The sequence below is a fragment of the Prunus avium genome, chromosome 6 (assembly GCF_965620075.1).
Source record: "Prunus avium chromosome 6, drPruAviu1.hap1.1, whole genome shotgun sequence".
In the NCBI taxonomy this organism is placed as follows: Eukaryota; Viridiplantae; Streptophyta; class Magnoliopsida; order Rosales; family Rosaceae; genus Prunus; species Prunus avium.
The window spans coordinates 32,910,576-32,936,080 of NC_142289.1; the positions used below are offsets into that span (position 1 = coordinate 32,910,576).

The 25,505-nt window shown below is 37.3% G+C and overlaps 2 protein-coding genes across 2 annotated transcripts; one reads left to right on the forward strand and one right to left on the reverse strand.

The window, feature by feature from the left end:
• The first annotated feature begins 1,835 nt into the window (after positions 1–1,835).
• Positions 1,836–4,699, forward strand: LOC110752802 (BTB/POZ domain-containing protein). Its single transcript, XM_021953532.2, has 2 exons — positions 1,836–2,922; positions 3,512–4,699. Exons 1-2 carry the CDS (start codon positions 2,323–2,325, stop codon positions 4,469–4,471), a joined length of 1,560 nt encoding a protein of 519 aa, XP_021809224.1. The 5' UTR covers positions 1,836–2,322; the 3' UTR covers positions 4,472–4,699.
• Positions 4,700–5,040: 341 nt separating this feature from the next.
• NRPC1 (nuclear RNA polymerase C1) lies at positions 5,041–25,505 on the reverse strand. The gene is made up of 27 exons (XM_021953531.2): positions 25,325–25,505; positions 25,089–25,218; positions 24,627–24,779; positions 24,333–24,510; positions 24,033–24,217; positions 23,741–23,850; positions 23,481–23,580; positions 22,040–22,255; positions 21,792–21,940; positions 21,568–21,706; positions 21,338–21,478; positions 19,741–19,929; positions 19,395–19,602; positions 18,660–18,753; positions 17,303–17,537; positions 15,758–15,949; positions 14,451–14,549; positions 11,815–12,018; positions 11,463–11,738; positions 9,716–9,863; positions 9,450–9,601; positions 8,855–9,010; positions 8,655–8,771; positions 8,408–8,535; positions 6,431–6,635; positions 6,094–6,296; positions 5,041–5,470 (listed from the first exon to the last, which is right to left on the reverse strand). Exons 1-27 carry the CDS (start codon positions 25,405–25,407, stop codon positions 5,383–5,385), a joined length of 4,278 nt encoding a protein of 1,425 aa, XP_021809223.1. The 5' UTR covers positions 25,408–25,505; the 3' UTR covers positions 5,041–5,382.

Sequence of the window (25,505 nt, forward strand, 5' to 3'; positions counted from 1 at the left end):
ACAGAGAAGTGAACAATAAGGACGGGTGGTTTCGAACAAAGACGTCATGTAAATAGAGCTCTAATACTATGTCAGACAAAGACGGGAACCTAAAAGAAACTGTTAGGTAACATTCACAAGGTTTTTCTTGGTTGTTTTAGACCTGTATAAAACAACCAATCGAAAAGTCATAACGAATTGCAATGCTTTGGAAAAGTTCATAGGAAAGCATCCAAAATATTTAGCTGAAATATCACATCTCCTTTTCATTACACTTTTGAAAGTCTTTTGTCATGTTTGTTGAGTCCGACAAAAGTATAGAAAGAGACATTAATTTCTCTAATTCTGTCGTGTGGAACTTTTATATGTATAGAAATCTTAAAATCGATCATGAGTAGCAAGAATGTCACAAAATGCCATTCTGTTGTGATTTGAATGTTAAAAACATGGCCAAAAACTCTCCCAACAAATTGTTGTATATGCATCTGCACCTGTGGGTCTTTTGTCATGTTGTAAGTCCCACAGAAGAAGAAGGGTTTTATTTTTCTTTCTTTAAAAAATTGTTTTTTTTTAATGAACCCACAAAAGTATTTGTGAGTGAGAAGCAATGCATACCAAAATTATTGCAAGCTGCTCATGTGGAAGCTCCAAGCAACCAACAGTCACCCTACTAGTTAATGCTTCTTTCTCACACACAGGTAGTTGTAGCTCCAGTTTTATGTACATCTTTACCTATTTCTTTGCATTTATTGGGCGGTTTATCTCAAGCCTCATTCTTTGACCAAAAAATAATAATCTCAAGCCTCATTCTATTACATATTATTGACTTTGCACAAGAAGGCCAATGGGGCAACCCCTGCACACCACAATGATGCCTTCTTGGTGCTGTCTTGAATATCCTTGCTCGGTTTGGTCCACCCATGTGGCTCTTCATTTTGTTTTATGAATTATTATCATGCTTGGTTGTAACATTCATTGCTAATTCTTCTATGGCATTCCCTCCCGTCCAAGTCATCTTTGCATCCCCTACTACCTTAGAAGTAAATCATCTTTACATAAACGAAGAATAATGCTATCATCAATCGTTGACGGGCACAATTTTTTACTGTTGGATGCATAAAAATCCCCACAATGCATCAGCAGTTAAAAACCAGCGATTACCGTAGCACAGTCTCAACAAAACAATGTGAAAAAAATATTCTGATAACTAAACATGGCATTGCCATACATAATGCAAGTAAGTTATATAAAACTTTTGTTAAGTTAGATTGAACCCAAATGACTGTTTCTCATCCGAGACACGCCCTTAAGATTAGGGGGGCAATCATTGGATGCTTGTAGTTTGTTGCAATGGCAGGCTTATAGCATCAGGCACCAAACATACGACAGTGTATACTACTGCAACTAACTCTCTCTTTTTTATCAATCCCCAGCCAAAACAGAAAAAATATATATAAAAAAAGGAAGAAAAAAAAAAAAAAAATCTCACATTGTTATCATCATTGTTACCAACTGTGATTATTGTTTACTAAAATCTGGATTTGCATTCTCTGCAGTCTGCTCTGCACCAAACAAACATAAAGAATCTCCAACCCTACTGGGCTAAACCAAAACCATTATCACCAAACATCCAAGATCAAAAATCAAAACAAACTAAAACCCATCTAAAATAAGTTTGTAAGATCCATTTTAGAGAAAAGAAGAGGCACAAATAAACTAATGGGTGGCATCGGCATGGCCTCTGTCCTCTGACAACTTCATATTTTTTCTAATGAAGTTTAGCACTTATAAGCAGAGACTGAGCCATCTAATAAAAGATTATTTATATCATACATATGGGTCCATAGCCTCCTTCCTCCTCATTCTCCATACTCATAATTACAGCAAAGTAAACAAAACAAAAAAGGTACCCAGTGTGCAGCTATTTTAGTCCCCTCCCTAATAATGCTACCTTCTTCCTTTTACAAAAGAAACAGTTTTTTTTGTTTTCTTAGGTTCGTTATTAAACATTTACACCATTAACAGACCTCTCTCTCTCTCTCTCTCTCTCTCTCTCTCTCAATTTTCTTGGATTCCTACGTTCTCCACTTTCCCGGAAAATATTTCACTTCTACTTCCCAGGAAACTATCCTTTATTAATTACCCTCTTCACTCTCTCCTCTCTCCACACCCCCATAATTTTCCTCTTCACTCTCTCTCTCTCTCTCTGAAAATTTCACTTCTTGATTGATTTTCTTACCCACTTCACTCTCTCTTCAATCCTCCAAGAACCCATCACTTGAATCCCAGTACTTGGTTTCTTGCTCAGCCACTCAATACTCTCAGTGAGCTCCCAGAGCTCCAATGGCCGCCGAGAACGCACTGAAATCTCGAGAGGTCTCAGCCATGATCAAACAGGGCTTCATCTCCGATCAAACGCTCTCATTCTCACCATCAAGATCCATATCCAAGCTCTACTCTCCCACTTCCTCGCCCTCCAAGACCCTCTCTTCTCCTCCCCAACCACCTCAACTCGCCGGGTCGACTCAGTCTTTAACTCGACCGAGTCAGTCCCATACGCTCTACGAGATGATGTCCGATGAGCAACACCGAGACTCCAAGCTCGCAGACCGAAAAGTCCACGAAAAAGTCCACAAACTCCTCCAAAACGCACCGTTCCGAAACCCCAATTGGGGAGGTCTAGTATCCGGTGACGTAAGGCTCACTGTGGTAGCCAAGGACGGGTTCAGGGTCACCATGGACGTGCACAAGAGCGTTTTGGCCGCGAAAAGCCGGTTTTTCGCCGATAAGCTCCGAAAAGATCGCGGGGTTTCTCACTCTGTCGAGATTTCGGACTGCGACGATGTTGAGGTGTATGTGGAAACTGTGGTGTTGATGTATTGTGAAGATTTGAAGAGGAGGTTGATGGGTGAGGAGGTCTCTAGGGTTTTGGGCTTGCTAAAGGTATGTGCTTTGGCTTTTACTTTTGCCTTTCTTTACTGTAGCTATCAGCATTTCTATTTCTGGTTTGTCTTATCTTGTGTTTGGTTGCTGAGAAAGTGTTTGGGTGCGGCAGAAATCTTTTGTTTGGTTATGGGTTTTCACTTTTGAGATAAATGGTATAAGTGTGAATACCAGGAAAAATTCTGAGGCTACCCCAATTAATTGGAGAGTCAGTTTAGTTTACTGAACAAGTCTCTGTCTTTGAGCAATGTGTAAAAGCTACATGAAATTTGAAAACAAGCAACACTAATTTTACCAAAATTAGAGAAATAAAGAAAATTAACTTGATATATCATAAAAATAGTACAAACGAAAAAACCAAAAACGTTTTTAAAAACAAACAGTCCCATCTTCCATTTTGCAGTGCAAAAGATTGTATTTTTGTTCTGTTTTTTTTTTTTTTTGGGATTTTTTGCTGTCTGATTTTAGCTGGGCAGCTGTCTTAATTTGGGTTATTGAGGATATGTTTGGACTATATGGAAGAGTAATATGTTTTTTGTTCATTGAGTTTGCGATGTTGAATATTTGTAAAATTACCTTTGTGCTGTAGGTATCTGCTGCTATCATGTATGATGAGGGGATTGGCTCATGCCTGGAGTATTTGAAAGCTGTTCCATGGTCTGAGGAAGAAGAGGGGAAAGTTATATCTCAGCTCAATGAACTTCAGCTTCATGATGACTTGGCCGGTGAAGTTCTCCTCAGAGTGTCATCTGAACCATCCACTTCTGCAAGAGCCGATGAGATCTTTATGAGACTGCTGACCGGTGTTCTTCAAGCAAAAGACGATAGGGCACGTCGGGAAATGAAGACTCTCATCTCTCGGTTGCTTAGAGAAGATGCAGCCAGTGGCAGCAATAATAGGCTTGATGTCTCTAAAGAAACCCTTTACCATCTTTGCCATCGGTGTCTGAGTTCTCTTGTCTTGTGCTTATCTGAAGCCACGGGCATGGATGACAGTAGGAGGGATCGCGGGGTTTTGATGGCGGAGATAGCAAGAGAAGCTGATAACATGCAGTGGATTGTTGATATTCTGGTAGACAAGAAAATGGGTGATGAGTTTGTGAAATTGTGGGCTGATCAGAAGGAGCTCGCAGTCCTCCATTCAAAGATCCCAACCATGTACCGACACGAAATCAGTAGAATCACTGCTCAGCTATGCATTGCAATTGGGAGCAGACAATTGCTTGTGCCCAAAGAAACAAGATTTTCTTTGCTATCTACGTGGCTAGAAGCTCTTTATGAAGACTTTGGATGGATGAGGAGGGCTTCTTTTAGATCTATTGATAAGAAACTGGTTGAAGAGGGGATAAGCCAAACCATTCTTACACTGCCCTTGCAGCAGCAACAGGGTATCTTGCTCAATTGGTTTGATAGATTTCTAAACAAGGGCGACGACTGTCCAAACATTCAGAAGGCATTTGAGGTCTGGTGGAGACGAGCTTTTATCAAACATGTATCGGAGCAGGAAAATACCCAGTTGCAAATAACTCTCTGTGATTATCCAAGCTGAACCAAGTTCACAAAAGCAACATTCCTTTAATCAATCCTTCTGGAGTGGCGCTATTGCCATATCTTATCATACTCTACCAACACTTTCTAGTTTTCTGGATCAGTCTTTGTATATTCTTCTCCTGCTTTAATCAATCCTTCTGGAGTGGCGCTATTGCCATATCTTATCATACTCTACCAACACTTTCTAATAAGTTTTTTTTTAATTACAATTAATCCTTGCATAAAATTACTTTAGAGAACATCTTTTAGAAAGAGAGCTGGTGACATAAAAGAATGAATGGAAAAGAGCACTGTTGGAGCCAGAAAAATCATAACCAACCAACCTACATTCAGGTTTCCTCTTTGAGCTCCATTTTGGTTTTGCTAATGACTATTGGGACTGGAGATTTCGTCCAAAGTGCTTACATGCTGCTGTTATGTATGTTTAAGTAGCAAACGAGAGCACCATGATGAGACGACTTGCGAAACATATTTTTCAGGTTTCTCTACATTCACTCTATCAAAGTTGCATGATGCCAATTTTGAAGCTCAAAACTATCAAAAGTATATACAAAGTATACAGTACCGAGTATAATGTTAAATTGGGAAAACTACTTGTCTTTGCACAAATCTTGTAGGCAAGTTAAAGCTGCAATGAATCTGACAAGTTTACATCAAATGACTAGAAATCTGACATGTACCATGTCTCCCATCTTCATTCAACATTCTCAGTTCAATTAGCAGAGCATGTGCATGATCTGGTAATCAAGCTGAAGATTGGATTGCTACCACGCCCCCCATCTTCATTTGACATTCTAAACTAGTCTTCCGGGACCATCACAATGCTTCAGTCAATTCTCATATACATGAAGGCAACATATGCATTTGCTTTGGTGAAATGAGATGATTTACAACTACTTTTTCTTCCGCTCAAGTTAGACTTGGGCGTGGCCCGTAATGCAGTTCCACGTCTGAATTTGGTCCCAAATATGTGGGCTGCCTCAAATCAGAAGAAACTCTGCTCATGGAAAGAAAAAAAAATTGGTTAAGCTTCTGGGAGGTTCACTTAAGAAAGCCGGCGTCAACAGGCAGTTAGTGCATCAAAACCAACAAAAAGAAAATATTGATACGGCATTGAGAGTAATACTGAAGGCAGATATTTTATGCAATTCTCGAATATCCATGAATGTCTCTTGTTATATATAGAAGTAGAAGGAAACAGACAACCTGCTATCACATATACCACCTGTAGGACGCATGGTCTAAAGAAAACTAGATGGAGTTGATCCATTTAATTTTAACAAATAGTCAGCTTGACAGCATGCCAACTGCGCATTTGATACGGTAAAACCAGGAGACTGGGCAAGTACAGAATTAACTTCTCCAGGAGATATGCAGAAGTTGTAACCAGAGTTGACCCAAAAATAAGGTGAAATATATTTTGACAAGTCATTAAGTTCTGGAAGGTTAGTGCACAGCATTACCTCCCAAATATTCATATCATGAGGACATATTATATTCCACACTTCCCTATCACTTCCAAATCCAAATTACTGAAAAATCAGGGGGCATACATGTGCAACATAAGAAAAATATAAAGATCCAGACTTTAAAACTCATGTATAAATATAACATTCTCACCTTTGTCTAACTTTAAATATTCCAGTGCCTATCTGCATTGGTATACCCATGATTATGCTTTCACTTACTCCTTCAACCTTGTCAACTCTCCCATTTACGCATGCATTAAATAGAATATCATCTGTCCGCTCAAATGAAGCCATCATCAAAACACTTTTGTCCATCTTCTGAACACCGAATCTTGTGATTCCAAGAACTTCACCCTGTCATGCAAAATAATTAACACATGAATATACATCCTCACCACATTTGCATATGTCTAATATATTAGAGTGTATTCCAATTTTTCCTTTTAGCTTTCCAGTCAAAAGATTCAGTATCAACGGAAACTACTCACCCGATACGTCATCACATCTGCTAAAAAAATCATATGGCGATCATCTATGTTCATTCCATGCGATTTCATAGTATGCTTTATCTCCTCAATGATACAAACTCTCGCAGCTTCAATTCCAAGTGTCCGCTGCACTTCCATAACATCATTACTTGTGGTTTTACAACCATCAACTCCTTCAGTGCCCATTACTGCCAGAAGACCCGTGCTAAAAAGGTGGCACAAAAGATATTAAGATTAAAGAAACAACAGCTGGCTTTTAGAATCTCACTTTTTTTGTTAAGTAAATAACAGCTAGCACTTAAAGTATCAATATGATCAAAAATACTAGAAGCACATTAATTCAAAACTGCTCATGCCCGTCGTTATATTGCATAGCGCATAATCCACTTAGTTTTCTTGCTTTCTGTCATGCCAGCGATGAAACTACCCTGTTCTTTACTTGAAATTTCTCATCATAGGGAATATACAAATACTTTTAATAAGATGACTTGCATCGTCGCAACATATGAAGCAAGACAGGAAAGGGAAAAAGAAATTCAAAGGATAAAAGATAAGGCAGCAATAATGTTAGCATACGTACAACCCTCTCGTTTCCCCTTTCCACATCATTTTAGGATATTTCTCATCTATTATGTTTGCCTTCATTCAGGATAATGATAATCTTTTCTTTGCTAAGCAACGGGGTGTTTTTCTGTCAAATCTTATTACAGACTTTTGCTCCTCAATGAAGCTGACAATATATTTCAGCAACATGATTTGATCTGGAAATCTACGGCCCCTCCTAAAGTGAAAGTTTTTGCTTAGATTGTGGCTCATGGGAAGGCTAATACGTGTGACATGCTTCAAAGAAGAACCTTTTCCTGTCTTAGCCCTCAGTAGTGCATTCTTTGCAAGAACTGCTTAGAATCGACTGACCATCTTTTCTTACAGTGCCCGGTGACTTTGAACCTATGGTTCTGATTTTTTAGGGAGTTCGGAGTCAGTTGGGTCATGCCCAAGGACTGCCAGTCTTTCTTGTCCAAGAAGCACAGAATCCCCGGGAACAGGAAGAAAGCCAATGTTTTATGGGGCTGTAGTGTATTGGCTGTTCTTTGGGCGGTTTGGTTAGAACGAAACAGATTAATTTTTTAGGACCAAGCAGGTTGTGAAACAGAGGAATTATGGGAGAAAGTTCGACTATGTTCTTCACTATGGACCTCGACTTCTTCAGTCTTTAGAGATATGTCCTTTAGGGTTATTTGGCTGGATTGGAAAGCAGCCATTTCCTAGCTATAAGTTGTGTGTGCTACTGGGGTTCTTTTGCTAGTAGCTTAGGGTTTGTTCAGTGTAGTTGCTCTTTCTTTGTATCTGTTTCTTTGTGGCCACCTTGGCATTTCTGTATTCTATTGTTTATTGCAATAAAATTTGTTTCCTTTATAAAAAAAAAAAAAAAAATCTTATCTCGGTAAGGCAGCTTCACTAATGAAAACTAGAAACTTTCTTTCATGGGGGAAACACATGACTAGGGTCTGAAATATGTCACGTTTGGCTCCTATGGTTCATTGGTTGTTTGATCTTCCTTCTTTTCCAGAACAGAAGTGGAAGATAGTACACAGAGAGATTCCTGTTTGGAGCTTTCTTACTGGGTATGTTGATCATTATTACAAGGCGAAGTTACTGAAGCACAGGCCAAACCAACCTGGTTAGTGTTCTCTCTGGAAGTGATTTTGAGATAAATAAATTTGTTTACTAAGTTCAGCCACTGAAAATTGACATGGCAACATGAATAAACCAACCAATTTGGAAAAGACAACTAACTAAATTTGCAACGAGAAGCATGCTGAATGACGCCAATAGAAAGATATATGAATCACCAAGTTGCATGAGAACTAAAATAAAACATGGGGGGCAAACCAGCACAATACTTTAAAGAGGTGTAACATGAAGCCGGTTCAAAAGCTACTAAAACTAGCAAAATAAATTTCAGAACAAACTCACCCTTCTGCAAACAACTTGTACTCCTTTTCTTCTCTTTTATCACCATCAGCGCATGTAACTTCAAGATCCTTTTTATTCTTTTTAACTTCTTTTGCATCAATGACAACACGTTGAACAGTGCTTATACCCTGTTATTGAAAGAATGTAATGAATCACATCTGCACCAAACATTCTAAGCATGGCAAACTGAAAAGCAGTGTCATCCATAAAAAGCAATATTCAGGAAAAAAAATTCAAGAAGCCTCACCCTTACTATAACTTTTGGGAGCATACTCTTTAAATAGTAGAGGTTAAAATGGAGTCTACTTCTATCAGCCTCCTGAGGAAGGATTTCCAATTTTCTGATATCCAAAACCTTAACATGCTGCATAGTAGATGTGACCATGAGATATTAAGAAGTTAAGAACATTAAAAAAAAAAAAATAGAAAACTAACATGCATTCTCACCTCTTGCTTCAGTTTGATTCTCGGAGTTCGTAAAATTGATTCTTTTACGACATTAGCATCTATAGACAAGTGTGCATCTTGAATCATGACCATATCAAGAGTGATGACTATGGATGCCGATCTTGAAGTCATTACAATTTTTATACTCTTAGAGACCTTCATAATGATATACAAATTTGTAAGTAAGATCATACATGGAGTTGGAGAGGAGACAGCACTATGCAATTCAACAGAAACAATAAATTTGAGAAATATCAAATTAGTTGTTCAAAAGTTTTAGATCCATATGAGTCCAACAAACCATTATAACTGAAATAACATAAACTACAACCAGAACATCAATCTTTACCTTAAAACATCCCAAAACATATCAAACAACTTGTTTGACTTTCTAACAAAGTAGTTGCTAAACAATCCAACTCACAGTTAAAAAAACCATTAACCTAGCAATCCAAAGACGTAGAGAAAGAGAAACGCCAATTTGCATTGTTGACTTTTCACTTTCAGTTGAAAACTTGAAACACATCAATATATGATGCAAACAAAGATATAAATTAAATTCACAGCATCTCTAACAAATTAGTTACATACATACCTGCCCAAGAATTGTTTTCTCAATCCGACCTGCCACTACCCGTGCAAATTTCGCATTATTATTATGCTCAAGTATTGCAGTGACAATGGGTGTACTGATCTTTTTTGCTCCGTTTATTATTTCCTTGATACGAGGGACTCCAAGTGTAACGTCTAACATATTGTTAAGGATCAAATTGAAACACAGCCAGTAAATATCCAAAAGGCCATGAAGTTGATATATATTTATCTTCCCTCAAAATAGATAAGCAAATGAACAAAGGATACTCATGCTTGCAACCCCAGCAAAGTGAAAAGTTTTCAGTGTCATCTGTGTCCCAGGTTCGCCAATACTTTGAGCTCCAATTACTCCAATTGCTGTTCCAGCTTCGACTTTTTTTGAATGATAACGAGAAATGCAAGTATTGAGAAAAACCTACAATTTGGATGTAAAGGAAATTTAATAGAGGCAACAAACTCTAGAAAATATAAAGGGCAAATTCTAGCACACAAAGGTATACAATGGACACCAAGACAACACTTAAACGTCACATAATACAGTTTTTTTTCGTGTGAAAATCATTCTATGTCATTGATTAAACAGAGGAAAATTCAAGATTTGAGTACAAATGACAGCCCCAACAAAGGAGGGTTTATGCCATTACAGAAATCTAACTAACAACACAGATTGCATAACACAGTGAGCAGAAACATACAAATTGACAATTAACACTGCTCACTAGAGCTGAAATAGAAGAGAGTTAATAGATCTGATTGAGGTAAATTTTCACCACCAGTGCTAAATCAAGACCAGACAAGAGCTTGATTTGCTGGAGACCAATTAGAAAAAGGAAACAGCTAAGTGCAACATCAATTACTCAATCTTATAAGCAAAAGACTAGGCTTATTGGATGGAAACTCAAACTGCAAAACAACTCTCCTCCTTCAATAAACCACATCAGACATAGACTGATTTCTATAAGTTGTCACTATCCTCTCACCTCAAAGGCTGGCAGGCATTCAAACATTCCAAAAATTGGGATTGGAACAATTTTTATTTTTATTTTTATTTTTTGTCAAATACCGTGTAAAGATTTAACTAAAAAAACAGCAGCAGCAAAGCATTAGGTCAAGCACAAAAAGAAAAAAATCTAAACTCTGAAGACACAAAGGTGAAGGGCTTCTATCTGTCCACCCAAAATGTCATCTTAGAAACTGCAGCCCATCTTCTATTCGTTTATAGCCAAAAATACAAAAACCTGCATGTTGGAACAATTTTCCAAACTTTCTAATAGATCTCCTCTGCCATCATACAAGCATGAAGCATGTCCCTCACGGTCCTACAAACACCCAGTAGATCCCAAACAATGAAACCCATACCTCTCCTGCAATGGAAATCTGACACCACGTGTCTGGCTCATGTACACCATATAATATATCAAAACTATCCTCTATGTATCACATTAATAGACGTAAAAAATTTATCAAGAACCAAGTCCAAATAAAGAAACCCAATTTTGGAGGGGTGCTAACTTTCCAGACTTCTTGTCAAGAGAAAGAACCATGATGCTTCCCCAATACAACTGCATAGAAAGCCTTCACCTCAAAGAAATCTCCACCACAAAATGCTCCGACCCACACCATTCTCTCCTATCCACCTAATCTTTGCTCCATGTAAAGCACAGAAAATTTTCCATAAAAAATTAACCGTTATATTATAGATCACATTACATGGCATGCCCATTGATATATGTGTGTATATATATATATGTATGTATACATGTGGAAAAAATCAAGCGTGAATGTCTGCAATGCACTCGCAAAAAACACATTGAACATTCAAACACCCTAGACCAATGTATTTTTGGCACACACGCACTGCGGAGTTTCATGCATATATGTATAGCTACGTACATATATGTAGACATACAAATATGGAGAGAGAGAGAGAGAGAGAGAGAGAGAGAGAGAGAGAGTATAAACAAAAGAAAGAAAGAAAAAGGTGACCAATTTTAGAACATAAGAAAACAAGTACCTCGAGCTGTTTACAAGTAACACCAGAAATATTTTGGACAATCTTCTCCAGACTAGCAGACTTTTCCTTCCAAGCCGGACTTTGATCCAACACAAAAGTATCATGTGTTTTTCTTAATGCTTTTGCATATTTATCCAGGAATTCCTCTAAAGAACTTTTGAAACCTGCAGAGCAACCATGATCAGGAGTCATATCTTGTTTTGAAAGCCGGTCTTTCACGATCTCAGACACTTCTTCAAGGGACAAGCTTTCATTTTCTCCAGCAGGACATGTGGCCTGTAAATGAACATTATCAACTCAACAATGAAAAAATTACAATCAATTCCAAATCATTAAATAAAGGGTTTCATGCCTTAGCTTTCAAAAACAATCGACGAAAATCTAAAGGAGCTCCCCCTTCTCCTTCCATCATTGCAGGATCCATACCGTCATCCCCATAACAAAATTGAACTATGCATCCACTTGCATTCCGTACTGTGTTATCATACTGGACAGATAGGTCCTCTAAAATTTTCGACAATCTACGAGACATGTACCCAGTGTCAGCTGTTTTCACCTGCAATCGTCATAATAGAACTATATAAATAAAAAATGCAAGCCAAACAACACTCTTTTTGGCTGATAGAATCGAACCCCACGAAAACCAATGCATTCAAATGTTATTCTCAAGCACCATTGTGCCATAATGAACCACATAAAGCCAAGAGATGATGGCTCCAGCAAGGCCTGAAGTTTTTATATATATCTTACTTTACACCATCAGACAATATCAGTGACAATATTTCATATATCTAGTTTACATTGATTACACATATGAAATAAGAGTAGTGTCACATTGAATGAATATATAAACATAATAGAAACAAAAAACGTGAATAATTCACAATATTTAGCACAAAACCCAAACTCTGAATCACAGACCACAACTCTAGCTCAAGGATCCTACGAGCTATGATAATGTATGTAAATGAGCAGAAAATGCTATGAATTCCTTGAAAAAAGAACTCGATGCTAGATCAACTTCCCAAAATCCATTCTAGACCACCTCAAGCTCATTGTATTCCTTGAAAAAAGAACTCATATTTTCTTGTGCCTTGTACTTGATAGAGAATAAATACAGCTGTGAAATACCATCAAGCTTAAGCCGTTTGTAAATAGGCCCAACAACAGACCAAGCTCAACAATACTAACACTCCACCTCATTCCCATAAAACTTAAAAATTAAGCCTTACATATGCTTAACCTTAAACAAGGATCACCACAATTTGAATTTGAACATATGAACAAAAAACAAGGCTATGATGCTGTGTTAGGAATGGTTGGCAAATTCATGGCTGTCTTGGCCTCTAAAATATTCGGGCCTTGCTTTAGGAGGGAATCCTAGAGCTGCAAGGTTTTGGAATCCGGTAATAAAGAAGATGGAAAAGAGGTTTCAAGGTTGGAAGAAGGTTTTTCTCTCAAAAGGGAGGAGATTTACTTTAACTCAAGCTGTGCTTGGAAGCTTGCCAACTTATTGCATTTCTTTATTTAAGATACCTAGTGAGGTAGCTGGTTTTGTGAGGAAATTTCCATTGGATTTGGGGAGGACAAGAAAGACCACTTAGTCATATGGGATTTAGCATCTCAAAGCAAAGATAAGGCAGGCTTGGGAATAGGTCATTCAGAGACCAAAAACAAGGCTTTTATTGGACAAGTGGCTGTGGAGGTTTCAGACAGAAAATGAGTCTATGTCGCACAGGGTCTCCATGGCTTTATGTTTCCCAGATTACATAATCCAATCTCGTTGAATCTTCTAATTATCCTGTAAGATGTAATTTTGGGCTTAGAAGGAATTTGTTGAGCTGGGAAAATCATCTTGATGCTGTTACTAGTAGATAGTGTTCTTTTATATCTCACCAGGAAAGATGCAAGAAGATGGAGGCTAGATTCAACTGGGTTTTTGCATTGGTGTATAATGTGTAAATAGAGGGAGGAAAATGTCGACCACCTTTTTTACATTTGAATTTGCAGCGAGTTTTTGGCTATGGCTGAAAGGTGTATTGGGTAATTCCAATGAGTTGTATTTCATTTCTTTGCGAGAAGCATAAAGTATCAGCTAGTATGAAGAAGGCCAAGGTCATCCAGGGATGCATGGTTTCAGTTATATTTCGGGTGATTTAGATGGAGAAACAGAAGAATCTTCAAGGATTATAGTAGGAGGTAGACGGGTTGAGGACTAACGAGACAATGTCAGGTTGTGGATGTCAGGTTGTTGTTTTCTCTGGGCATCAGTTTCTATAGAGTTTAAGGATGTGTCTTTTTCAGATATTTTGTTATTGGTAGCTTGCTGTAGGTTAAATGTTTGGGTCTGATGTTTTTGATGTAGTTTAAGATTATGCTTGTTTGCAGAAGTTTAGCCAATTGGCCAGGGCAGTGAGCCCGCACCCTTGCACCGAAGTTCGAATCCCCCTCCCCATAGATTAGATTAATTTAGACTATCGTTGTTTCAAAATAAGATTCTGCTTGTTTGACTGAAGTGCACTTCTTGTCCTCTATGTTGCATTTTCTTATAACCTGTTTGGTACTAGTAATAACACTTATGCTTCCTTAAAAACTAATTATAAAAAAAAACAGTTATACCATTTTTGGGATACAGGACTACCAATTTATATCAACTCATGCAACACACAAACGAGAACAACTACCAGAGTAATGAACTTGGCCAGTAACAATGTCATAAAATAGCTACTATTCTAAGTCTAAGTGGGCACATGTACATGTTTGTCAGGCAGTAACCTCACTTGTATTAATTATCCATCTAGAATTGTCTTTATCATCCAATATATTTTAGCTGTATCAATGCTCCAGTAGCATGCCATATGCAAATTTGACAAGTCATGCAATGAGAAGAGTTGCAAAATTCAGGTCCAAATAAAGTAGTATAGAAAAAAATGCACAGATTAATAATGTGATTTAGACGCTTCATAATGTAAGAACTATTTAACATACAGCTGTATCGACAAGCCCCTCTCGCCCGCCCATAGTATGGAAAAAGAACTCTGTAGCTGTCAAGCCACTGTAAAAGGAACTAGCAACAAAGCCTTTAGCCTGCATAAATAATAACAGAATGACCCTTAATCGCAAGAATATAGACCAATGGTTTCCTACAAACAAGATATATATTTGAGCTATAAACACAAACAAGGATGAAGAATAACAAAAAAAAACCGTTCTCCACCACAATGTTGAAAGATGTTTGATAATTCATCTCTCATAATGCATTACCTAAGTGACAATGAATTTTATAATTCAATTTTTTATAGACATGTTTTTACTTACTAAAGAACATGTTTTAGAGCCAGAAGGAACTTTAGTTAAACTTAAACTTTAGGACCTGGCATAGGCTGCCCCCTCAGAGAATATCAGTTTCATACATAACCCATGCAATTTTATATATCCTTCTCTCTAGTTCTTAAATGTTGCCTCATTATTGATTTTTATGTTTCGGTTATGCTGTTTTAGAATTTTTGGTCTTGTCAATTTAGCATTAAGTTCGCCCCTGCAAAAGTTAAATTCTGGGTCCACCACTGAATGCTCATGAATGTTAATAGTTGGGGTGATGCAGTCAGATATGATTCAACTTTTTAGTCTAAGATACATCTTGTACTACCAGTGAGAAGTTTTTTTTTCACAGACTAAGAAACAAATAGAGTGGACAAAATGTTTTAAGTCGCATTAAATGTGAAAATTGCAGAAATATTTTTAGAAAGAAATTCTCCTCAAACAAAATAAATATTTTTTTGTGTTTTGAAAAGAGACATAATTTTATTAAAGTAGGAAAGCTAATTACAAAGAGTGGACAATGAATCGACAATCTAGGAAGGAACAAGTAAATACAAGAAAGTACAACTCAAAAAGATGTAAAATAGAACATGATAAACGAAAAATTCTAATCTTGCTTCAGAGCTGCTAAAAAATCCAAAATTATAAAACAACGGGCATAATCTTTAAAATCAGCCGAAATAGATGCCTAATAAGCTGCCCAGAACCTTCACTCTGTCCCAAAGTTCATCTACCCTATGCCCTTATAATCCTTAAAGGTTCTTCTATTGTGCTCCATCCAGACTCCAAATTATCTTAAATCATTATCAATTGTTTGTGCCTAGTTCCAAACAACGTGAAAACAAGAAGTAGGTTGTGGGGGAGGGGGATGCAATGCTCGAAGACAAGATGCTGCATATTTTGTCTAGGTTTCATACTGACAGTACATCTCACATACACATAGAATTACTGGTTAAAAAGTGTACGGAACTTACTGCAGGGGTTTTTGCATTTCTAGGGAAGTGAGGAAGGCTTCGATCTATGAATCCATTAGGTGCACGACGACCACCAACCGATTGTTGACCAACACAGGCAATCATCTGGCTAATATTGATAGGAGATCCTTTAGAACCACACTGGGACATGATCAAGGGACTGTTTCTCCAATGTAGCGTTTGCATGCACAACTGTGAAAAATAAAGGTCAAAGGCTATTTCAAAACCATCATCTCTGAAAATATGATGACAATAGAAAATACAAATAATTGCTGAACAAACTGAGGTGCTACCATGAATAGCTTTCTTGAGAGCACACAAGCAAACATTAAAATTGCAAATGAAGATGAAGAAGTAATTACTAAGATTTGAGATTGACGCTTAAAAAAATACACTAAAAAAGAAATTGGCTTAATTGTAGCAATGGTCCCTAAACTATACCCGTGGTTACATTTTCGTCCCTCAACTCCAAAAATAGTTGCGGAGGTCCCCCAATTAGGTATTGTGTTGCACCTTTCGTCCTTACCGTCAAGTGTCTCTAATGTGCCGTCAATTTCAGGGCCAAATTTGTCTTTCCACGTTCCCAACCCCACCAACCCCTACCTCCAGCCACCCCACCCCCCACCCTTACTAAAATGTCTCGCCGCACCCATCCACCTCAAATCATCTGTCTCCATTTGAAAATAACATAAACTTAGAAAACCCCACCCACCTTTCACATGAAATCAACATTAGAAAATCACATCCCAATTTTGTTTTAGGTCAATAATGATGATTCATTGCAAGAATCCAAGCCAAAAAGAAGGGGTTTGTTGAGGAGATTGCAGACCATCACGAGGTAGAGGTTGTTGAATTCCCGGTATTTTGCTTGAATTTCTGTTTTGCATTCTCGAATTTTTGTTGTTTGCTCCCCATTATCAACCCCCAAAGCTTCCCCAACCTCACCTAGGGTTTGAATTTTTGTTGTTATGCGGTTGATCTGCTGGACTTGGAAGAACGAAAGTAAGTCTGAGGAAATAGAAGATTTGAAACGTCTGTGCCTATGTTCACTTCCACGAATGGCTCTTTTTTCTTGGTCTTGATTTTGCTGCTGCTTTGTGGTGCAGAAGTAAATGGTTGAAAGTGACAGCTTAGTGATTGCCATTGGAGAGGAGCTTGAGCTACTCCGGACTCAATGCCCTTCATGGAATAAATTGTTCGTCGGGACTCGGGAGGATGGTTGTTTGGGCGGCTGGACTGATGGTTTGGGCGGCTGGGTTGAGAGGTTTGGGTATACAGAGGTGTTATTAGCTAGGTAAAAGTCTTATTTACCCTTAAAAATATATCACGTGCCTGGCATGTGACTAACTTTGACAGAAAAACTAACAGAAGGACGAATGGTGCAACACGACATCTAATTAGGGGACCTCCGCAACTATTTTTGAAGTTGAGGGACGAAAATGTAACTACGAATATAGTTCAGGGACCATTGCTATAATTAAGCCAAAGAAATTCAAAACAGAAGTTCAGTGCATAATAAGCAAAATAGTAAAATATAAAACTCACCTTTCCAGTTTGATCTCTAATATTGTTTAATATTTTAGTTATCCCAGACTCAAGTGATTGTGCCGCATCACAACCGGGTTCAAGTGGTAGCTGTCCTTCATTATATAACTCTATCTTACCAGCACATTTGTTATAACCTTCCTTAATTATCTTTTCCTTTTCATTGTACAAAATGTCACTTGGTTGTACATCGCTAATCCCAATTGAGAATCCGTGATTACCAATCCACCGAGCACTGCAATCCAAGCAAATACAAACAATATTAATCACATACTAATGTTGTATTTACCATATAAATGCTCACAAAACATATTTAAAATATATAGGCATCATAACAGACAAGTGATTAATAATTGAAACGCCCAGCTATAAGATTTAAAATACTGACAATATTACAATAAGACAATTTCCAATTTACCAACGTAAGGTACTAAGGCTGGACATTTTAAAATGAAGACAAGAATAAATGCAGCCTAATTCAGTATGAAACTGAGTTAGGATAACCATCAAAGCTACAAAACAAATTGTAAGCTAAGAAATAGAATAGTCCACTCCACTGAAGTTAATAAAATAGGAAGACATGAAGACTATACAACATCATGCAAAATAGAAATGAGTGATTGACAGCCATTAAAACTACAGAATATATTGTAAATAGAAACATTCAAATGATTCTAACTCTCAATGCAATGTTCTTAGAGCACTCAAAATGCATGTCAGACTAGGTTTTCTTTGTTCTTTTTGGTCAGAAGATACAGGAAAAATATTTAGGGTATCCAATTGGAATAAGGAATATCATAATAATGGTAGAAATTGAGTCACTTTTCGTTTTGATATTCTATACAAAATTTCATAAGTCTAAGTAGAATTTATCAATTCCATTCCATTTGTTGCAAATTCTAATTTGAGTAAAAGTATATATATATATATATATATATATATATACAGTTATTATCTCATCCAGATGTCCGTTATTATCGTACGGATGCCATTGTAAATAGGGAGGAAAGCTGGGAGGGGTTTTAGAAAATATATGGCGTCAGCACGATAATAATGTCTGGATGTCCGCATAGGAGAATTTTTGTATATATATATAAAGAAGTTGTATTCAACATGTTGAGTCACTTTTTTTAGCCATACTTTATATATATATATATATATATATATATAAAGAGGTCGTATTCAACATGTTGAGTCACTTTTAGCCCTACTTCTTTTAGTGCTTGAAAATAAACTGCAACAAAAACTAAATTAGAAATCTGAAGAAAAAAATTAAATTCAAATGTGAATTACGATGAACACAGCCAAGATGGACTAAAAGAAGCTTGCATTCAAGAAAAACTGTGCTTGATAATACCTTAACTTAGCGAGGCGATTCATGCAAGAAGCAGCCGCATGAGCTTTATAGTCTCTGAGAAGTACAGAGTAAAGTCCATCCTTATTGCCATTTCCTAAAGTGATACAAATGCAAAACTATGAATATCAGTATCACTTGCTCAAATATCCAAAGCTGACAAAGAAAAACTCCAAAAAACAAGCCACAGCTCAGAAAAAATTTAAGCTTCCAATCAATCAACTTAACTAGCTAACAAACATTAGTATCCAACACAATGGAGATTTGTAACACAGGTCTAAAGTACTTGAGAAATTAACGTTAGTATGGTTATAAGGTTTTTTAGTAGAAGCTATGAGTGACATAGAGGAGAGAGCCCTTCAGAACCTTCTACAAATGCCCCTGACAGCTTCCAACAACAGAGGAAAGGCCATGTTCATAGAGTAAATTGCTATTCAGCCTGCTCACAGAAGTTCTCATGTCATCACAAGTCACATCTACCACTTTGTATCATTTTAAAATCTCAACCAATTTTGTTGAACCAATTAAGGTCCAATACAGCACCATAGATATGCTACTTTACCAGGTTGATATTTCATATGCCCTGGTACCAGCACCATGAAGCTATCTAGGACAATAAAATTGGCCCTCAAATATTTAATTTGAGAAATGTACTAAAAATGATACATCTTATTACTTGTGCTTCAATTCTAAAAAATGTAGAACTACTAGACAAACACATATTGTCAAAACACTGACCTAAAGTACCCTTCCCAAGTTGGCCAGCTATGAGCTCACTGTTACGAAAATAAACAAACCCATCATTTGGGCACATTGCTTCAGGTCCTCCATCTTCAGTCTTGCTGTATGATTTCTCATTAACAGTAAAATTTAGATAGACTCTCACATTTGAATTTGGGCGTACTAGAACGCTAAATAATTGCTTTCCCGTCCATAGCTCTATTGGCTGCAAAACAACAACTGTGTTTCAGTTAGGAAAAGAACATATATATAGAAGAAATGATATAGACATTTGACCAAAATTCCAAAGTGTATATGTACAATTGTGTCACAATAGAAATAAACGATGGCTTTAGCAACTCACCTTAATTACAGCAGGTGTTGGCAAGTCAACAGGATCCGTTCCATCCCCCATATATGAACACATGAGTGAAAAGGATGCACGGTCATAAAATGTGTCCTTCCTTGTTATAAGGAAAGAGGATGTTAGAAAATCTTGAGTGGAAGCAACCAAAACTTCTCCATTTTTCGGAGTGCATAGATTGTTTTGCACCTGAAAAATACACTGAAATGTTACATGAAAACAAAATGCAGTGAACAGTCAACCAGAAGCATAAGTAACTGAAGATGCCGGTGGGGGGCAGAAGTAGAGGAGGTGTGGGCGAAGGCAAAGTACTTGGCAGCGCTCTGGGTTTCTGTTTCTCCCTTTTTTAGGAATACATCCCTTTCAACCATTTTGCGTGATTGGAAGGCTGCAGTGTCTTGATTAGGATTGGTTTTTTTTTCTCATAGTGGTAGATCTCTGTATTTGTTTTCTTGTTTCTTTCTGTTATTGGTGGATTACTTTTCCACTTTTCTAAAATTTCTCCTTTTAGAAAACTTGTACATGATAAATAGCACCCCCATCAAATCTAGATCAGTGAAATGAAGCATTATTTCATTTCATTTTCCCACACGAAAGATAATAAATAAATTAAAGGGTCCATGATGATAAATAGTCAATCAAAGTCTAAAAAGGGACAAACTAGACAACTAAGATGGAACTAATGATGTTTCAGAAACGTCCTAGCTTAGCTGAGGTACATTCTTCATAAAATTTAGGAGCTGTTCAGCTGCCCCATATGCACTTACTCTGCAGATAAGTAGAACGTTTAACTAAAAAGCATTAAAGGGTCACTGCCCCTGTAGACAAGTGGTATAAAATAAAATTACAGAAAAACCAAAGCTGACAGAAAGACAGTTTGGGAGGGAAAAGGGTACATAAATCACTGTAAACCTAACTCCAGATAAAACAACAATGGCTCAGGAGATTCAGGATTGAGAGAGCTAACCATTCAAATACTATATTGACTTGTGTGTGTAGGTTGGGTTAGGGTGGGACACGAGGAGGCGTTTCTTAGATCAATTAAACATGTGATGAAAATAATTGCAATTTGTATATTCCTGTAAAAGTGAATCCCTCCTTATAAGATCCTGTTCCTAGCGGTCATGATAATGTCATAGGGCACTTTAGTCATCAGTTGGTTGGTTCCAACTTCAAAAAATATTATTCTCATTCTGTGTTCCATAAGGGGTCCAATGGAAAGGTATGGTCCAGAAAGGGTCCAATTGAATTTTAGGCTTAAAATTTTGCATCCTTAGTCCTTTTTGTCATTAAAGCCATTGTTCCAGGCCACTTTTCCAATATGCATAAACTTGATATTCCTTATATGATAAACTTCAGAGATAGTAACAAAAATATTCGGAATTGCCTTCATGTCTTAAAAGTCTCCTTGCATCCGAATCATGTTGATAGGTCATGGTCAGCTCACTCCTCTGGTAACTTTTCTTGTAATTCTCTCACTACAATGCTCAAATAATCCCAATGCAAAAAATTTTAGTTTTAATGTAGGGAAAAGCTGTAGTTTTATGGACACCAATTGGCATATATCTCAATGAAGTGAAGATTCAATCTAATTTACCCCCATCAACATAACAGCCTCTGTCCGAGCCTCCTCTGTTTGTGGGACATGCATATTCATTTCATCACCATCAAAATCAGCATTGTAAGGGTTGCAAACAGATTCATTAAACCTCAATGTTCTCCAAGGCATAACCTTAGCCTGCATTCACAAATTGATAAAGTGTGACCAAATATCAATAAAATTCATGTGAAAAACATATACAAAATTCATTCAAAATATGTAATCACCCTATGGCACATGATAGACATCCGATGCAAGCTTGGTTGTCTGTTGAAAAGAACAATGTCCCCATCTTCTAGATGACGTTCAACTATGTCACCATATTTGAGTCCATCAGCAGCATTCTTTCTGTTAACCTTTAAGGACCTTCAGCACAAAACAATAAATTCAAATCACCATCAAAGCAAGCATTTCCGTATGAGAAAAGAACAGAAAAAAGTTAATCCCCTACCATTCAGTGCCATCAGGATTTCTGAGCATTCTGGCACCAGGGTACTTATCAGGTCCATTACTGACACACTGCCTCAACTTCTCAATATTATGATGGGAAACACGTTCTGGATAAGTTAATATTTGAGCCATTTTGATAGGGATTCCAACCTAAATCCAATAAAAATTTCAGAGGAAACAAACCTAACAACAGGCACATAAATTAAACTAGCATGAATGCTTGGCGCAGGTTTTAGCACAACATCTAACCTCAGTGATTTTCAAATTAGGGTCAGGTGATATAACAGTTCTGCCAGTATATTCAACACGCTTCCCTGATAAATTACCACGAAAGCGCCCCCCCTTCCCTTTGAGCCGCTGCACAAAACCACTCAATGGCTTGGCAGTTTGCATGGAAAAGGGAACACCACGAACGTCACTATTTATATACTGTGCAACCTCAACTTGAAGTATATCCCAACTAGCCTGGACCACAATTCTCAGCATTAAGCATTACACAATCACAATATGGAAGCACAAGTGACACCTACTATACAATTTACTTCACCAGCAGAACAAGATGTAAAAAGATATTCAGATACACATACAAGAAAGATAATACAGCCACGTGCAAAAGGAGGCCTCATAATTAACTCAGATATTCTAAACCATAAAAAGCGCATGCAAAGTTCAAGTGAACCGCTACAGAAACATAAAAAAGTTAATGTAGGAAAAATATTAATAAATGAACGTGATTATTTTTCTTTTTATAAGAATACTACCGTCAGCCAACCAAAACAAGACACATAAACTAAAATACAAGAACAAGCATCTCTCAATTCAAAACAAAGAAAAAAGCTTCCTGGACAACTCTCAGTAGAGCACAACTCCCCAATCCAGAAGAACTTCGCTAAGGGGAATGTCTTAAAATCTCTGCACAAGAAGTCCACATAGAACCTAAAAATATAATCTATCCCAAACTGAGTTCAACTCTTCTCGCCTTCAAAGATTTACTTGTTCCATTCCAACCAAAAAACCCATGATGAAGCCAAGCACATCTTCAAAGAGTACACACCTTCTTGGATGCCCCTGCACCAAAACAATTTCACAATAGCAATACATAGCTGTTCTATGACACACCCACCTCTACCCAAACAACTTCAGCAAACCACTCCTTTTGGCCCCAATTGTACTTTCCCTGAGTGACTTATGCATATGTTTGACCCAGAAAAAAAGAGTGACATGCATGTTCTGTCGACAAAATTGACGGAATGTTGGACCAACGTGATATGGCTAGAAAACTAAAGGAGTTTTTGTTTGAGTTTTAAACAATAGAGACAACATAAGAATGTAATCTGGTAAACTAACAAAAAAATAATGCATAAAATCATGAATGTGAATCATTTCTCAGCAAAACTAAAATATTTATCAGCATATATCTCATACAAACGGAAATCACATCATACATCAAATACAGTAAATCAAGTATTTACTTGACCACACCAGCACATAAGATCACATACAAAACGAGTATTTCGGACTCATGCCTGGGAAGGAGTCTATATCAAGTCAAACATGCACAATTTCATGTACAAATGTGAAGTAAATAAGGAGACTACACTAACAATAAACTATGAATAAAGACATCATTGAAGGCACAATACAACAAGCCTTGCAGTACTCAAGGTCAGACAAGTGTCCTCTATCATACCAAACATTTGGGTGCAGATTTTGCTTCTAATAAATCCCGTCTAAGAATAGCATTGGATTGAATAATTCTCTTTAACCTCTCTGTAATGTCATTTTCATTGCTGCAATAGGAAAAATTGAAACCCAATCAGCATCATTTGCAACTGTGCCACCTTAAAACCACTGGAATACCGCAGAAGGATATGATGACACCTAAGTAAAACATAAGAGAGAAAAAGGGAGACAAAATCTGCAAGTGAATAAATGGCATGTTGAGACAACCTCAGTGATCTATCCACAATAACAGAAGGCCGAATAGCTATAGGTGGCACAGCAATGTTTTTCATGATGAGGTTCTCTGGTCTATTCGAAAGATTAAGCAACTCGCAGTCCTGCAATAACAATAGAATATATAAATCTGCTTCAAGAGGAACAGAGATGAAAGAAAATGACTAGCATCCACCATATTTTTTCTTTTTTCCCTTTTTTTGCTTACCAACTATAAAATTACAATTACCAAAATAATCAACTTCTATAGAATTAAACGGTTCTTAAGACTCTCATATACAAGTACCTCATCAACCATCCTTTTAAACAGAGAATAAATTCTAGCAGGGTTTAGCATATGAGTTGCCACATTAAAGGATGCCTTCGACTCTTTCGTGTGAGAAAGTGTTGTTCGAAAGTCATCCATAACACCATTAAGTTTTGAACGATCATGAATAATGCCCAGCACACCCACGGCCTTCTTCACTGAACCTGTCATACATAACATATCGAGGCAATCACTACGCTTTTTGAAAGATGACAGAAGCTCCAGCCACCGAAAAAAAAAATTTGATGAAAGTATAAAGAAAAAATATAGAAACCAAACCATTTATAAATCCACATTTGGAGCACTTCACTGGTCTATAATTGGTTGCCAAGTTATTACACTTCTTCACTATCTTTTTCATCAACTCAGTTTTCCTCAAAGGCTCCATCTTGGGACTTCTCATCTTCTTCAAAAAGTCATTGCGCATTCCCTCCTCCAAAAGTATGCCAGAACATAACTACAAAAATAATAATAATAGCAGAAATTTATCATGGAAACCGCTCGTGAATAAAATTCAACAATAAAAAGTTACTAGAAAGAAATCACAAATGGAAGGAAACACAATCCTTGTACCTTGCAAATGCACTTCAAAATGTCCACAATAGTACTTAAATATCCAACATTCAAGACAGGGAGGGCAAGCACCAAGAATCCAAAGTGCCCTGGACAGTCCTTCATTACCGCACCACATGTCGCACACTCACCACTACTCTTATTTGCTGGGCCCTGAAACAACAAGGACAGCCAAGTAAAGCATACTCCATAGTTTGAATGCTACATAGTAATTCTTTCTTCTGTATTTAATCATTTCAAACTTGAATTGTCCATGTGAAATGTGAATGCACGTGAAATTATACAAAGAAAATTGGAATTTGCGGAAAATGGTATCCAGTGTGTGAGTTAATTGTAGTGACTGTTCTGGTATAACTCATTCACTAAATCTAAACTTGCAACAATATCCAATTAAAGCAACCAAAAATTGCTTCAACAATAACCAAAATCATTTGCTATAACAATTCAAGGGTGAGAGTGTACCAAGCGGGGGTCCAATAAGCCGCCTTCGATAGGCTTTTGATTGGGATCATAATAATTGCATTTATAAATTTGAGTTTCAGCCATATTGACAATCTCCGTGTCGGACATGGCGCTGAATTGCCATTTTTCTCTACAGGCACAACGATACCAGGCATTGAGTAATCGAAAACGACATGGTTTTACTAGTATCAAACTGAACCAATTGAAATTCAAGAAAGAAAGAAAAAAGGTCTTACATTTTACGATGCCCTTCGTCTTCGATGAAGGGCTGTTTGGTGAAGATTAGGGTCTTGGCTTGGCCTCTATTCATCGTCCTCATTGATCAACACCACAAAAAGACTACTTCGAGAGAAGGGGACGAGAGCTCAGAAAGGTTTTAGGTTAGGTTTTGGGTTGGGGTTTTAGGCGGGAGCGGAT

Bases quoted from the DNA above. Each gene is read 5' to 3' on its own strand.
- LOC110752802 (XM_021953532.2), top strand. From the start codon at position 2,323: ATGGCCGCCGAGAACGCACTGAAATCTCGAGAGGTCTCAGCCATGATC. The intron at 2,923-3,511 runs GTATGTGCTTTG...TTTGTGCTGTAG, and splicing joins GGGTTTTGGGCTTGCTAAAG to GTATCTGCTGCTATCATGTA.
- NRPC1 (XM_021953531.2), bottom strand. From the start codon at position 25,407: ATGAGGACGATGAATAGAGGCCAAGCCAAGACCCTAATCTTCACCAAA. The intron at 21,707-21,791 runs GTAGGGGATTAA...TTTGTGCTGAAG, and splicing joins AATCCTGATGGCACTGAATG to GTCCTTAAAGGTTAACAGAA. The intron at 6,297-6,430 runs GTGAGTAGTTTC...TTTGCATGACAG, and splicing joins CAGATGTGATGACGTATCGG to GGTGAAGTTCTTGGAATCAC.